Genomic DNA, 15,209 nt, shown 5'->3' on the forward strand with positions numbered 1-15,209 from the left:
GATGCAGGGGGAGGCTGCAGAGCTTTCAGGGGAGAGTGGATTGTCCTTTAGAGCTGCTGTCAAGTGCTGAACACGGGTGCTTGTCTTATAACGTTCCTCACCACAGCTCTGCAAAAGAGGAGCTACTATGCTCAGTCTGGAACTGCAGACATTGAAGCTCAGAGAAGTTGTGCGACTTGCCTGCAATCACACAGCGAGAAGTGGAGAGGAAGGAGACCAGTCCTCTCTGTCAGACTTTAAAGCCTGTGACCTTGACCCTACACCACATGATTTTACCTCAGTGACTCTGTCCCACACACAATTGGGGAAAATATATGGTAACGAATACAGCCCCGTATATTCTGGTCCCGTGCACAGCAACGGGGCCTGGGCCCACAGCCTGCATTTTCTTGGCTCCTTCTGCCCTTAGTTTTTTTTTTTTAAGATTTATTTATTTATGCATATAAGAACTTGGGTGTAGACCAGAGGTGTGAGGGGTGAGAGGATTCACCAGAGACAGAGTGAGGAGCAGAATGGGCAGATCTGCTGAAATACACTGCTGAGGGGAGCAGCAGGCGAGACAGGAGAGGTCTGCTGCGCCGTGTGGGTCAGCTCCCTGGCCAGGGATCGGACTCGTGTTGCGGTGGCTGCAGACAGCTCACAGTCCTGTGCTTAACCCCTTACGCCACCAGGGAGGCCCCGGCCCTTGTTTTTGTCACATGACTGGTTGCTTGGTTGATGCGTCCCTGTCCTTTCAAGTTCCCAGTAAGGTATGACACTGGCCAGAGGGGCCAATTCTCCATCCACAATCAATCAAATCCAAATTAATTTCATTATAAATTCTATAATAAACCCACACCCAGTAAGAAGAAATTTCTACACCAGAGCCACATCCTGTAGCTTTATTATTAAGTCAGAAGCGCCGCAAGTACACAAAACCCTCAAACTGCAGCATGAGAAACTCGAGGTAGACTTAAGGAAGAATCTCTCATGCCAGAGAGTGGGGTTTTTTTGCTGTTGTTGTTTTTACTGGAGTGAGAGAGACATAAAGAAGAATCTCTTTCCCTTGAAATGGGAAAGATGCCTCCTGCCTACCTGGGCCAGAGGCAGGGCAGACTCTACCTGGGCAAGGTGACTCTCCCGGGTTACCTGGAAGTAACAGCTCAAAGCCAGTGCTCACCCCAGCCCGCCCCCACAGCGTCTGCTATTGTTCTCTGTGACCCTTCCTCACCGGGCAGCTGGCCCAGATCTTGTCAAAAGAGAGATGAGCGGCTGACAGGGGTGTGGAGCAGGGGCAGGAGGGTGTGTTTGCCCAGGGCTTTCTGGGTGAAGGAGGCAAGTCCTCGCATTCAGCCCTGGGATTAGAGGGATCCCCAGGTTGTGTTCACTCTAGGCCCCAAATCTGGTGTGTGTGTGTGGGAAAGCACCCCGCCCTCCCTGGTCACCCTGTCTCACTGCCCCACTGGGCCTGAGTCACTCCCTGGGGATCTGGAGTCAACGTGGGGATCAAGGACTATAGAACAGGACAGGTCAGCTTTTCGGGAAGGGAGCGGTGAGGGTAATGAGAGGGTGGGAACTCCTCAGAGCTAGGGGCAGGGGTCTCTCCACGGGGCCCCCCCATTCCCAGCCTCTCCTGGTCTCCCACCCTGGCCAGGGCTTTCCAACATGTTTCTTGCAAAAACTTATGAACAGCCCCATTTGCAAAGCAGTGAAAGGAGAGGTGCTCTTCTCACCTGCTGGCCTCCCCTGGGCCCCTAAAAGCAGCACCCCCATCCTTACATTTCAGAAACTGGGTGTGGAAACCCCTGAGCTGGGCCGGTCCCAGCTTTCAGCAAGGACTTCTAAGTAGCGTGTTACTCTTAGTGGATCTTCCTCGCTGCAATACCTTCCTTGAGTTTTATTCCATGATCATTAAAACTGCCTCCAAGTAACTTCGAAGCCCTAAATGTAACTTCAGTAAAACTGTTTGTCTGTCTTACTCCGCCACTGGCAAGTTGATGCCTCATCTCAGGTTTTCTCTCCAATAAAATGAAAGCTTTGAACTAGGTTGCATCCAAAGCCCCTTGTTTCTCTGTGTCTTTCTCTCTGAGAGCAGCACAGCCCAGCTGTGAAGAACCTGGGTCTGACCCGACGGCCGGGCCGGGACTCCGCCTGCTCCTTGCTGGCTGTGTGACCTTAGACAAGTTACTCAACCGCTGAGCCTCAGTTCCTCCTCTGCAAGATGGGGGTGATCATCACATCTGTCTCACAGGCTGCTGTGAAGAGTGGGGGTGCCAGGGGTGCACAGCGGTGCGGGCACAGTCAGCGCGTGTGAACAGCCGTGTGCCCATGGGGCACATGTGCAGCGGGCGCTCTACGAGAAGCAACGCTCTGGGTGTGCAGCCTCCCCAGGCTGGGGGTGCCTGGGCCCGGGAGGGGAGCGATTCTGCCACGTGTGGGGCCTTGAACCCCTACGCTGTGGCTTAGGGGCTTGGCTCAAAATCCCTCGGCCGACAGTCCAGTCGCCCCGGAGGAAGCCCTCGTGGGGTTGTCTGGGCTCTTTGGGAACTGGGCTCTGAATGGAGGGGCTGGCAAGAAGGGCTTGTTCCACGGGAGCGCATGAGCCCGTGGGAGGGACTCACTGAGAACCCGCATTCGGGCTCATGGACCAGGGAGCAGGGTGTGGGGAGCACAGGACTGGGAGCTCAGCCAGTCAGGAATGTCACAGGGGTCATTTCAGGAACTGTGGACATGGGGAGAACATGGGGTGTCCCTAAGAGTACCGTGGGAGGACCAGTGAGACAGGTGAGTGAGACAGGCTGAGGCAGCGGAGCTTCTGAGAAAGGACAGAGGCAGCCTGGACATGACTAGCCGGCTGCAAGTCTAGCTCTGCAAATCCTAATGCTTCACCTGTAAAACGGGGTAGCTCAAGCCCCCGCTGACATTTGGGGCTTCTGTGAGGGTCCCAGCTGGAGTGGTATATTTCTGAGGCACAAAAAATCCAATTAAAATATGAGTTTAAAAGTCATGACTGGGGCCTCCCTGGTGGCGCAAGGGTTAAGACGCAACCTATGAAGCTGTCCGCAGCCTCTGCAGCACGAGTTCGATTCCCGGCCAGAGAGGCGACCCACATGGCGCAGCAGACCTCTCCTGTCTCCCGGCTGCTCCCCTCAGCTGTGTGTTTCAGTCATTCTGCCTGTTCTGTTCCCTGCTCTGTCTCTGGTGGATCCTCTCACCCCCCACACCTCTGGCCTGTACCCCAGCTCTTGTATGCATAAATAAATAAATCTTTTTTTAAAAAAGTCATGACTGGCAGTGAGGGCTGAGGGAAACATCACTTGACTCCAAGATACTGAGCAGGTGAGAGGGAAGGCAGGGCCAAGAGAAGCTGGGGAACCCATTCTTGTCAAGGCCCTTACTAAGCCAGATGCCTTACACGTGTCCTCACCACACCCTGCTCTCACAAAGGAGGACTCTTGGGCTCTGAGGGGTGAAGGAACTTGCCCAAGGCCACACAGCTACTACGGCACAGAGCTGGGACTTAAACCTGTGCTCCTGGATCTGAAGCCCGAGCCTCCCACTGCACAGTCGGGCGGCCTGCCCGCAGCTGGCTGGGGCGGGCTGGGACTAGGCAGCTACTCAGCAATAGGGCCTGGAAGCCTCTCCCGTGAGCCCTGCAAGCCAGAGGGGGAGAGCGAGGCCCAGCACGGTGGGCTTGAGTGGCTGCGCCTTTACACGGAGACAGGGCGTCCCCACGCGCCTGTGGCGTTGCTGCCTCACCCATCAGGGAGTTATCGGTTGAGGATGTCAATTCCCCGGCGGGACGGACCAGGACAGACAGCTAGCTGCAGTTGCCGTTTATTGAGACACATCACAGGCACAGAGAGGGGGGGGTGGAGAGTTTGGGGATGGGGGTCTGGTGGGAAACAGGAGGTTGAAGGGTCCTTGGGGGCCCTGGCCAGTTTTCCCTCCCCCCAGCCCACCCTGAGCTCTAAGCAGATAAGGAGGAGGCCGTGGAAGCTGAGAAGGCCAGGGAAAGCCAGCCCCATTCGGTGGTCAAAAGGTCACCCCAAATCACCCAAACACACCACTCAAGCTGGTGGCCCTAACTCCCCCTCCCCTCCCCTCACAGAATCGAGGGAAAGACCCGGTAGACTCGAGCCCCTCCCCAAATGCAGAGCACATGCAAGAGTCTGGCCTGCAAGTCCCTGGGTCTGACCCTGTGGCTGTTCCCAAGAGCTGGGCCGGGAGGGTGGGAGGGCGGGAGGCCGCGAGGCGAGGGGTGGCCTGGCAGCTAGTACCTCCGGCTGGACGTCTTGACGGTGGTGGTCTTCCTCAGGATGGAGGTGCCCCCAGAGACAGGCCCGCCCTTGGCGGTGCCATAGCCCACACTGGTGCTGAACCCACCCTTGCCGACCCCCCCGCTCCCGCCCATGGAGATGCCGCCTCCGAAGCCGGCTGCGCTGCCCCCGGACACCGTGGTGGAGTTGCCGGTCACCGCTGCAAGACAAAGGAGCTGGGTGAGGCGGGGGTGCTGGGAGAGGGCCCGGCTTCCAGCAGTCAAGGAGGACGGGAATGAAACCAGGCAGCGGAGGCCACAGAACCAGGGCAGAGGAGCCGGGCAGGACGCTCACCCTCGGGGACCCCCTGAGCCTGTCTCCAGAGGCCCGAGTGCAAGGCGAGGGGCAGGTCAAGTGGACGGAGCAGAGAACTACGCGGGGTCAGGGCGGGGCAGTGAAATACTCACATATGCTGACGGCACTGGGGCACTCTCCAGACATCCTGGGGCGAACAGAAAGGCCAAGGGAGGGTCAGCAGCTCCCAGAGCCCAAGCGAAAACCCGCTCCCTCCTTCCGTTGGCCTCGACAGGGGCTCGAGAGCCAGGGCCACGTGACAACCGGAGTCACGAGACGTCGTGCATGTGGCCACGCTGGCCTGTGGCCCCTCTGGCAGGTTCTCGAGCCGGTGCGGCAGAGCAGACAGAGCTGCAGCCGCTGTGCCATTGCAATGTCCTGCCCGCCCCGCCATGGACTCCACCCCTGCCCTGGCGCAGTGGCCTCCAGGCCAGGACAGAGCTCCCTCGTTTCTGCAGTTACTCTCCCACATCTGTGGCTTCCCCAAGGACAGAGGTGAGGAACCTTCCTTTCAAAGTTTTCGCTGGTGGTGAAAGAGGAACCCCACTCCCGCTGGGCTGCTGGCCGCCACCAGATGGCCGAGGGCTGTGCCAGCCACCGGGGCAGTGAGCACAGCCGGGGAGTCTCCCTCGGCGATGAGTCAGGAGCCCGGCTCCCTGTTTCTCCCCTTGCCCCTTCCCTGCCTTCGGCACCAGAGCTGCCTGCGGGGCTGCCGCAGGGCAGGGCTGGAGAGGGCCCCACCTGCTCTCCTCGCCCTCCAGCAGCTTGCGGTAGGTGGCGATCTCCATGTCCAGGGCCAGCTTGACGTTCATGAGCGCCTGGTAGTCCCGCAGCAGCCGGGCCAGGTCCTCCTTGGACTGGTGCAGGGCCACATCCAGGTCCCCAAGCTTCTTCTGTGCATCCTTCAGCGCCAGGTTGCCGCGCTGCTCGGCCTCGGCGATGGCGTTCTGCAGCTGCTGGCACTGCCCGGGAGGAGCAGGGTCAAGAACACCCTCAGGCTCATGGCACCTACCTCCCTGCCCTCCAGGCATCCCCCTGTCCCCCACCCCCGGCCCACGGCTCTGGGAACAACCCAGCCAACCAACTGGGAAAGACAGAAGACCCGCTGGGGAAGGAGGAAAGCAGACACTGTCCTCTGCAAGAGGAGACGCTATTACAGAGCAGGACCACCGAGAAAGCCCCGACTGCAATCTATCCCGGTGCCTCAGAGGAGATAAAATAAATAACACAACCCCACTGTTAACCAAAGCTTCGCTTGGACGTGGGGAGAAGTCCATGCTTTTTAGCCAAACCCTAGATGAAGTCAACAGCTGTGACTTGGAACCCTGAACCCTCGGCCTCCTGCTCCGACCTCCTGGAGATGGGCTCAGCCTCCTCAGAGGACGTGCTCCCCTGTTCCACCACTACTGTGCTGCGTGACCTTGGATAAGTCTCTTTCCCTCTCAGAGTCTCAGTCTCCTCTTCTGTAAAAACTGTGTTTTGATCTTGATGGTCCAGCATTCGAGTGGGTCCCATCCACCAGGAGAACAAGCCTCACCCTCAGAATGTCAAGGAGGAGGCCCTGCATCTGCCAACACTGAGGCTTCCCCCCCAGGTCCCCAGCCAGAGACTCACCTGCTTCTTGGCGGCATCCACCTCACCCTGCAGCCTCTGGACAGTGCGGGTGAGTTCAGCGATCTCGTTCTTGGTGTCCCGCAGGTTGTCCCCATGCTTCCCAGCTGTCACCTGCAGCTCCTCATACTGGAGACCCAAGGGGTGGCAGTGAGCCTTCAGATAGTTCCAGACCTTCCAGACCCACATGGGTAACCACTGGGCCCGGGCCCACCCTCACACTTGGAGGTCTCTAAGTAGGCTGATGCATCTGGCCTTACGCCTCCAAGGAGACCAGTGGCCCCAGCTCCGCACAATGGGAGAAGGCTTGTGTCCAGTCCCAGCCTATACACCTCACCCAGCCATTTTTCTCACCTTGGAATGGTACCAGGCCTCAGCCTCAGCCCTGCTCCTCTGAGCAATTAGCTCATACTGGGCCTTGACCTCGGCAATGATGCTGTCCAGGTCCAGGTTTCGGTTGTTGTCCATGGAGAGAATGACATTGGTGTCAGACACGTGGGTCTGAACTTGGCTCAGCTCCTGCAGAGACAGAAATAGCTGCCACTGGTACCCAGACCCCCCAGGGAGGCAGCCAAGGGAGGAGGCAGGGCTCCCAAGCAGACTCTCAAAGGGTGGGGTCTTCCCCACCCCTCACCCAGAAGGAAGCTACCACTGGAAGGAAAAGCCTCAACCTCAGCTGTGAGATGGGGCTCCCAGTTTTCATACTGTGGCTGCGCAGGCTTCTGAGAAGGGGACAGGGAGTAGAGTACTGCACTCTTGCTGGCCAGGCACTGAGCTGGCACATCCCCCGACCCTCACACACCTGAGAGACAGGTGGGATCACAGCAGGTTCTTGGGGTGCTTCTGTGCAAATTGGGGAAAGGCTCCCCTCTGAACGGAAGAGTTAGTGGCAGGGTCCAGGGAGCTGAACACGGGCCTGGTGTGAACCCCACTCTCCACTCAGCCGCTTAGCAACCTGCACCACCATTCGCAGTGACCCTGACCGTGGACAGGTGAGGAAAGAGGCTTGGAGGAGAGAAGTGACACCTCAAGGCCATGCAGTCTGGAACCAGCCAGCTGAGCAATAAAACCAAGTGGCTTCCTCTCAAATACACTGATATTTAGAGACCATAGGCTGTGTGTCGGGGCTGCGGGTCACCCAAAGCCAGGGCATCACTACGAGAGCCAATGATCCCATTGGACAGACCCAATATCTGGATGAGAGAATCAAGTTTCAAAGTGTCGAAATTTACGTAAAGGTGTGAAACACGGGGGAATGATTAATTCTTGCACTAGGTTTCAGAAATTCAACCACCATGAGGAGATGCATGCCTCACTTGAAAGCCTTCATGTGAAAGAAATCCAAGGGGATGGAGTGAGCACTGGGGAGCTGCCCCTGTACACCAGAGCACGTAAACCAGCGCAATGCTGGCCGCAAGAGCAGGCGCCTGCGCCCGCTCTCCTCACCCCTGCCTTCTGAATTCTGGCCTCAGAACCCTGCTCTCAGAGCGTCCTCCCATGGCACAGTCCCGGTCCCTGGTCATCCTGACCTCAGAAGGGCTGTCTATGGAGACACGTCTCATAGGGACAGAATCAGGCAACCAAGAGCGGAAGCCATGGGGAGAAGATCCAAGTCAGCTTTCTGATGGAGTTGTTCACATTGCAAATGCCCACCCTAAAACGAATGCGCTCCCGGCCACCGTAAGTGTTCAAGTAGAGGTCAGCAGCCCCCTGGCCGGGGGAGGGCTGCTGCTCTGAGAAGGCTGGCGCAGAGGACCCTGCTGAGGCTCAGGGTCTGACTCTGTGGTCAGTTTGTGTGAGGTTCAACCCTCTCACCCAAGCCTTCAAAGCCACCACGTTTCCTGCGGCCCCTCCTGGATTATGTGATCCACCCACTACCCACACCTCACCTCCCTCTCCAACCTAGAACCTCAGCCCCACTCTCTGCCTGTGCCACCTCTCTGCTTGCACCATTACGAACTGGGCAAGAAGGAGAACAGTATGCACAGTAGCAAAAGTCAGATTTCCAAATCCAGGAAGCAAACTTTAATTCCAGCACTACCTCTCACTAGCTGTGCGACCTGGCAAGTTACTCTGAGCTTCGTGACCTGACTTTAAAATGGAGACCAGGTGAGTAGCCCTATTATGAGTTGCTGAGAGGATTGTGTAAACAGCTGGCCCATCCTAAGCACTTAATGCATGGAAGCCAGTATTGTCTGAAGGTCCAGGTTCAACCTTCGACCTGTTAAGTTGCGCTGGTGAGTCCGGAGCAGCCCTGCAGGGGGAGTCCGCAGTGCTGCTGATCACCACCCCTCTCCACTGGCCTTCTCACCATCTCATAGAGGTTGTTCAGGAATTCAATCTCCTGGGTCAGGGCGCCCACTCTGCTTTGCAGATCCATTCGACTCATGTAAGCAGCATCCACATCCTGGGGTGAGGGAGAGAGCGGGGCAGATGGTTCAGTCCCCAGAACTCTTGGGGTCAGCCCAAAGCCCCACGGCCACCTGCCCCCACCCCCACCCTCCCCACCCCCGCCACCTGCTCACCTTCTTGAGCACCACGAACTCGTTCTCCGCGGCGGTGCGCTTGTTGATCTCGTCCTCGTACCTGTCCACAGGGAACGCTCAGTTCTGCCTTTCAAGGCACTGGACCCACTTGACTTTGAGAATGCCCCAGGGGGTCCCCAACTGACCAAGAGCACCTCTGGGGAGCAATTCTGCAATGCAGCCCACCAGTGAAGAAACAAAGTACAGTCTTATTTAAATATTGTCTCCACCGCCTTTGGAGGACCTGAGCACAGAATTTGTGCAACAAGATGGCAATCAAGAGCAAGCGACTCTTTGGACCAGAGCCCCTAGGAGGCATTACAGGGCCAGGGGACCAAGTGTCAACAGGGTAAACTTTGCACTCATTGCAACAACAGACTGTCATTTACAACAACTAACTTCTCTCCACCTGCTTTGCTGAGGCTTTAAAAATTGCTGGTATCCAGTCACTGGAAAAGTTACGAAAGGTAATACTTGAATACTCTGACTGTACATATCAACCAACCACAGCATGTCAACCTTGTGTGGCTCTTGAGTCAAAGAAACTATATTTTTTTTTAATTTATGACATTTATGGGGTAATTGGGAAATTAAAACTGACCAACGAGTTGAGACTGAGGACTTGCCAGTTTCAAAGTTTTAGGTGTGATGAAGACATTGCATTTATGTTTTATTCAGTCAAGTTATGCAGATGAACTGCGTGTATATATGCAGTAAAATATCCGTGAATGAAATAAGAGCTTCCAGACAATGAGGGGAGAGGGGAAGCAGAGATGGGACAGGACAGGCGGTGAGCGGAGCTGCAGGGGAGAACACAGGGCTCAGGATTTATTCCTTCCACCTCACAATGAAGAGTTTTTCAAATGATGAATAACTACACACAGATGTGTGGCAATGCTCTGGAAGCCAGTGTGTCCCCCTGAGCTCATGAGGCAAGCAGTTGTCTGTACACTTCCCCAGCAGGGCCCCAGCATCCTGGCTCAGGGGTGGCCCTCGCTGGGAGGCCTCGCTGGGAGGCCCCCACACTGCCCCCCGCCCCCCACACCGCCAGAGCCTGCCAGCCCCCTCACTTGCTCTTGTAGTCCTCCACGAGGTCCTGCATGTTCCTCAGCTCCGAGTCCAGCCTCCCCCGCTCACTCTGGGCGTTGTCCAGCTGCCGCCGAAGGGCGCTCAAGTAGTTCTCAAAAAGGGGTTCCAGGTTGTTCCTGGTGACACCTGTGTTTTGGCCCTGCTCCTGCAGCAGGGCCCACTTGGTCTCCAGCACCTTATTCTGCTGTTCCAGGAACCGCACCTGAGCCAGAGCAAGAAGGGTAAGCAGGTGCCCCCCTCAACCCCCCGGAAAGGCTGAGGAGAGAGTCCCATCAACACCATCCGCCTGACCAGGGCAGGGCCTAGATCTCGCTGAGGGGAGATGCTCCTGAGGCAACAATCTAAGCTGGAAAAGATGGTCCAGTCTGCGGACAAGGACTCTGAAGAGCTAATAAACATAAAGGCCCAAGTCCATCATTTACCAGCAGCTGCTGACTTCAGTCCGCACCTCTCTCTGGGTCACCCCTCTCGCTTGTCCTGAGTGAACAGGACTTACTCAATGTTTCTGGATCCTAATTCTGCATCAAAATCAACTGTTAAGGGCCTCCCTGGTGGCGCAGCGGTTGAGCGCTGGGTTGCGAAGCTGCCCGCGGCCTCTGCAGCGCCGGTTCGATCCCCGGCTGCTCCCCGGCCACCGGAGGAGGGTCCCGCATGGTGCGCAGACCTCTCCTGCCGCCCGCTGCTCCCCTCAGCAGTGTACTTCGGTCCTTCTGCCTGCTCTGCTCCCTGCTCTGGCTCTGGTGAATTCTCTCACCCTCCCGCGCTTCTGACTGTACCCAGTGCTTGTATAAATAAATAAATAAATAAATCTTTTAAAAAAAAAAATCAACTGTTAAAATGCAGGTACCTATCAAGGTTACATATGTGTGTGTGTGTATACTTACATACACACCTGTGTGTACACTTACATGCACATACAGGGTGGTGGGGGGAAGAAAGCAAATGTAGCAAAATGTATAAAATGGTGGATCTGTGTGAGAGTATGCAGGACTGTATTTGTACTACTCTCTCAACTGCTCTGCAAACTTAACAGGTTTTTAAAGTTGTGGGTTTTTTTTAATGCTGATGGCCAGTCTCTGACTGGGCATAGACTGTTGACTTAGGGGGGGTGGGGGCGCTCCAAAAAAGCGTGGGTTCAACCAGCTCCCAGTGACTTCTCTGCCCAGCCAGGCCTCCACGCCACCTGACATAGACAGCTGGTCAGGCCCAGCTCCAGACTGAGGTTCTGAGAGCCTGGGGAGGGGTTCTGCTGTTTTGACCTCTGGGGCAGCCCCACAGCAGCAGCAGAAGTCACTGGGAAGAAGGTGAAGAGGGTGGGCGGAACGCTTGCTTCACCTTCTGCCTCCTGTCTCTCCACTCCCACCTCCACAGCACCCCAGGCCCACAGTCACGTGAGCCACAAAGCAGGTGCAACCGCCATGAACTGTCAGGGACTCCTTAGTGCCAAGAACCACAGGGCCCAGGAACCTGGTTCCCAGCCCCACCTCTGCCTCCAGGTAACTAGTGATCCTGGCCAAATCACTTCACCTCTGCAGACCTCTTCTCTTTTCTCAAAAATGGGCACAATATCGCTTGTTTCAGGACACTGTTCTGACCTGAATGTCCTTCGGGAACCCATAAATTACTGAACCAAGGTACAGTAATGACCACCAAAATCTTCCCTTTCAGGGCCCCCCAGACTGGAAGCCCTGAGGAGAGGCAGCAAAGTGGACCTGGAAATGGCAGCGAACAGTACCAGAGCTGCCCCTTCCAGCCGGGAGGGGAGAGAAGGGGTCAGATCAAACAGGGTCGGCTTGGGACAGATCAAAGGCCACGCCCCCAGGTCATGGTGACCTGGTGACCCCGCCCCTCACTGTCCAACCCACACTGAGCTTCCAGACCAGAAGAGCCAAGAGAAATAGGAGACGTTTACCCCGGCACCATCCCAACGGGGCCTGAGTGCATCTTTGTCCTCAGGCCTCCTCCGAGGCTGAGGGTCAGGAAACAGATGGACTCATGGGGAATTTCTTTGATGACTGAGCCAGTTTCCTCTGCTAGAAAATGACAGGAGGGGCTCCCCACTAAAAGGAACAGTGAAGACATTCCCCCATGTAATTGTAGCCTCAGGCCACTGTGTGGTCATATTAACGGCGACTGCAATGAGGTCAAGGTGGGCTTGGCCATAGGCCTCAAGAGTCCACTCCATTCACCTGAGCAGCTACAGTAAAGACCCAGAACAGTGTGTGCAGCCTCCATGTCTGGGCATCCCAGACTCAGCCAGAAGAGCCCCAGGTCATCCCATCAACCCCCTCCCCAGTACGCAGGTACCACAGCCTCCAGCCAGCCCACCCTCCCTTACAGGCCTGCTGCTGCCTCCAAGGGCCTCCCTGCCTACTTCCACCTTGGCCCACCTTGTCGATGAAGGAGGCAAACTTGTTGTTGAGGGTCTTGATCTGCTCGCGTTCCTGGGTGCGCACACGCTGGATCTCCGGGTCTATCTCCACATTGAGGGGGGTCAGCAGGCTCTGGTTGATAGTGACCTCCTGGATGCCACCAGGAGGGCAGACGGACCCAAATACCTGCCTTCCAGCCCCTAGGCCCATGTAGGCTCCGCTGCCGTAACCGAGGCCACCCAGGCCCCGTCCTGAGGAGGCCCCTCCAGCCACACTGACTGAGATGCTTTTGTTGCCCCCCAAGTTATAGAGACTGCGGCTGCCAAAGCCACCAGTTCGGGGCATCCCACAACCGCCGCCGCTCCGGGACACTGTCACTGAGCTGAAGCTGGTGCGGGCCCGGGACCCACCCCCGCCACAGGCAGAGTTGGAGCTGAAGCCCCCTTTGCTGGAATAAGTCTGCCGGGACATGGAGGACCTCATGGCTGTCGGAGGGGCCGGAGCGAAGGCTGAGCGAGCTGGAGGCAGAGCAATGAGCCACTGGGCCACTGATGGGCTTTTATCTTTTCCAGCCTGGGCTGGTTCCTGGGTTCCAGACACTCCTGCTCCATCGCCCCAGGAAGAGAGGGAGGGGCCCCGTGGGCTGTGGGGAGTCCCCTCTGCCCCAGCAGGAGGGAGGGACTGCTCCCTGTTGTCACCTGTGCTCCAGAGCTGAGGCTCGGCCGAGAAGGACCGGGGCAGGATGCCACCTTCTCCCCCGAGGCTCTCCTCACTTGGAACAGGATGATACGGGCTCCCACGGCCAGCCCCGCCGCCCAGCGGCTCCTCCCCCAGCCTTGGTGGCCACACTCAATGGGGCTCTGTTCTGTGGGGTTTGTCCCAGGCCCCTGTTGCAAGCCAAGGCCCCAGGGCCCAGGGCTGTGCAGGTGGTAAGGGAGGGAGTGTTGGGCAATGGGCTGCTGGCGAGGGCGCCCAGGCCTGCTCCAGTCCCACCCAGCCCACGGCCTCCTTTCCTCCTGGCATGTCCCGAGGGGGACGGGGCAGGGGAGGGCCCAGGAGACTGATGGCGGTGGGGGCATCTGCTCTTTCGTCACACACTAGCAGACTATCCGCTGGGCAGAGCCCCTGCACTGCTCAGAGCACACTTCCAGGGGCTGCGGAGAAACGGGAGGGGGGGCGGTCTTCAACTACCGCCTGAGACCTCAGCCCTCTGTCCCACAGCAGATCCCCCCGGAAGGGCTCTGTCACGTGGAGGGGAGCTGGAGATGGGTAGAGGGTGCATCCCATTCTGGCTGGACAGGGGTACAGCCCCGAGAAGTATGTGTTCAACAAAAGCCTCTGGAGGCCCATAGAGCACCCAACGGTCTGTCTTCCCATCCCTGATCCTTGATGCAGAAGGCTCAGAGCATGCGCCATAGCTGCCTCCACACCTCAGGCTGCCAGCACCACACGTCGCACCAAGGGAAGACCCAGAGACATCAATGGGACCAAGAGGTGTTGAGGAGGTGACTAGAGGTGTCCCTCTCACCTAATCCAGCTCTCATCAAGAAGGCCCCAAAGAGGACAGAGACTTGGCAGAGGGACGGGGTAGAGATAGCGCTTGCTGAGACCCTCACACAACTGCCAAGGCCAGGGCTGAATGCCCCTGGCTTATGTCCCAGGAGCCCTAAAGGAGAGGACGGAGCTCAGACAGAGAAGCCAGCCTCCCTCCAGCCCCCACAGCCCTGGGAATGTGGGAGAGCCGGTGCCAAGCCCTGGGGAGGCCAGGGGTCCTGGCCTGGGGCTCCGAGGGGGCCTGTAAGTTGCCTAATGAGGCTGAATCCAACTCCCACAAGGGGTGGGGGTGAGGGGCATATGCAGAACTAGTCCCTTAATGCCAGAGAGTTTCCTCCCTGCTTGGAACTAGGATCCCAGGCATTTGGAGGAGCAGCGCTGGGGGATGAATTCCCTCTGAGCTGTTGTCCTCAGGCAACCCGCAGGGCCCTGGGCCTCCTCGCCTCTGCATCTAAGCAGAACCCAGAAAGGAAACCCTTTTGAAAGCCCGGCCTGCAATCCCGGGATTGAGCTGTCACTTCCCACTGACCTTTGTCTCCTGTCCCTGGGCTGCGATCACTTTCTCAGCCTCCCTTATCTCTCCCCACGGAGAGTGTAGGCGGGAAAGACAGTCCTGAGTGGGGGCCCTGGGGAAGGGAGTGATGTCAGCGTCTGAGTCAGGTGTGGCCCCACCAGGGTGGTGGGAGTAGCGCCAACTGCAAACACATTCCACCCCTCCCTGAGACTGACATCCACTTGAGTTTACTTGGTGCTCTGCGCCAGGCTTTGTGCTGGGAGCTGGTGACAGACACCCAGGCAGGCCGGAGCCCACTCTCACAAAGCTCAGTCACTGCTGGAGATGGTGTCCTCCCGCCCGCCGGACAGCCCAGAGCCCCAACCCAAGCCGTGGCCCGGGGCCGCTGTGCTCCTCCGCCAACATGCCGCTCAGCTCTGTGCAGACACCAACTCAGGCCTTCCTGCAGCCGAAGAGGAGCAGCTTCCTGCCCTACTGCTGCTCAGCTCAGGGGCCTCCAGATCGGAGTGTCACCTGTCCAGGGCCCCTCCACTGCAGCTGCACATGAAAGCAGGGCTGTGGGGGGGAATACTGCTGCGAGGGGAGCGAGGACATCAGCTGAGCCTCCCCCATGGGCTAGACTAGCTGCTGAGCAGCAGGGGAGATGGAGGATGGAGGGGAAAGCAAATGCAGGCTCCGCTGCCCCTGAGCAGGCCATGCAGGGGTGGGGCGCGCTAGGCGAGAGGTGGTCACGATTCCACATATTGCACGCTTGTTAGATGGAGGGCACTTTCCATGCAGTCACTTGTTGCTCTCCAAGCCGGGTATGCCCCATTTGCCACCTTCCAGCCCCAGATCCATTCTCCAACCTCCTTGGCCCATGTAAATGGCTCCCTTGCAACTCTCAGTCCCTGGACCTCTTCACCCTGCCTCTAAGCAGGACCCGCCACAGAAGCCCTTTTGAAAAGCTGCC

General features: G+C 57.6%; 1 protein-coding gene across 1 annotated transcript; it reads right to left on the minus strand.

Moving 5' to 3' along the window:
* Window positions 1-4,248: 4,248 nt before the first annotated feature.
* On the minus strand, window positions 4,249-12,720 carry KRT79 (keratin 79). The gene is made up of 9 exons (XM_037514802.2): window positions 12,208-12,720; window positions 9,799-10,019; window positions 8,729-8,789; window positions 8,515-8,610; window positions 6,558-6,722; window positions 6,207-6,332; window positions 5,334-5,554; window positions 4,706-4,740; window positions 4,249-4,458 (listed from the first exon to the last, which is right to left on the minus strand). The coding sequence occupies exons 1-9, from the start codon at window positions 12,670-12,672 to the stop codon at window positions 4,253-4,255; spliced, it is 1,596 nt and encodes a 531-aa protein (XP_037370699.1). The 5' UTR covers window positions 12,673-12,720; the 3' UTR covers window positions 4,249-4,252.
* Between the last annotated feature and the right edge of the window lie 2,489 nt (window positions 12,721-15,209).

This window comes from Talpa occidentalis, unplaced genomic scaffold (genome assembly GCF_014898055.3).
Source record: "Talpa occidentalis isolate TD23 unplaced genomic scaffold, MPIMG_talOcc4v2.1 talOcc4.16, whole genome shotgun sequence".
Taxonomy (NCBI): Eukaryota; Metazoa; Chordata; class Mammalia; order Eulipotyphla; family Talpidae; genus Talpa; species Talpa occidentalis.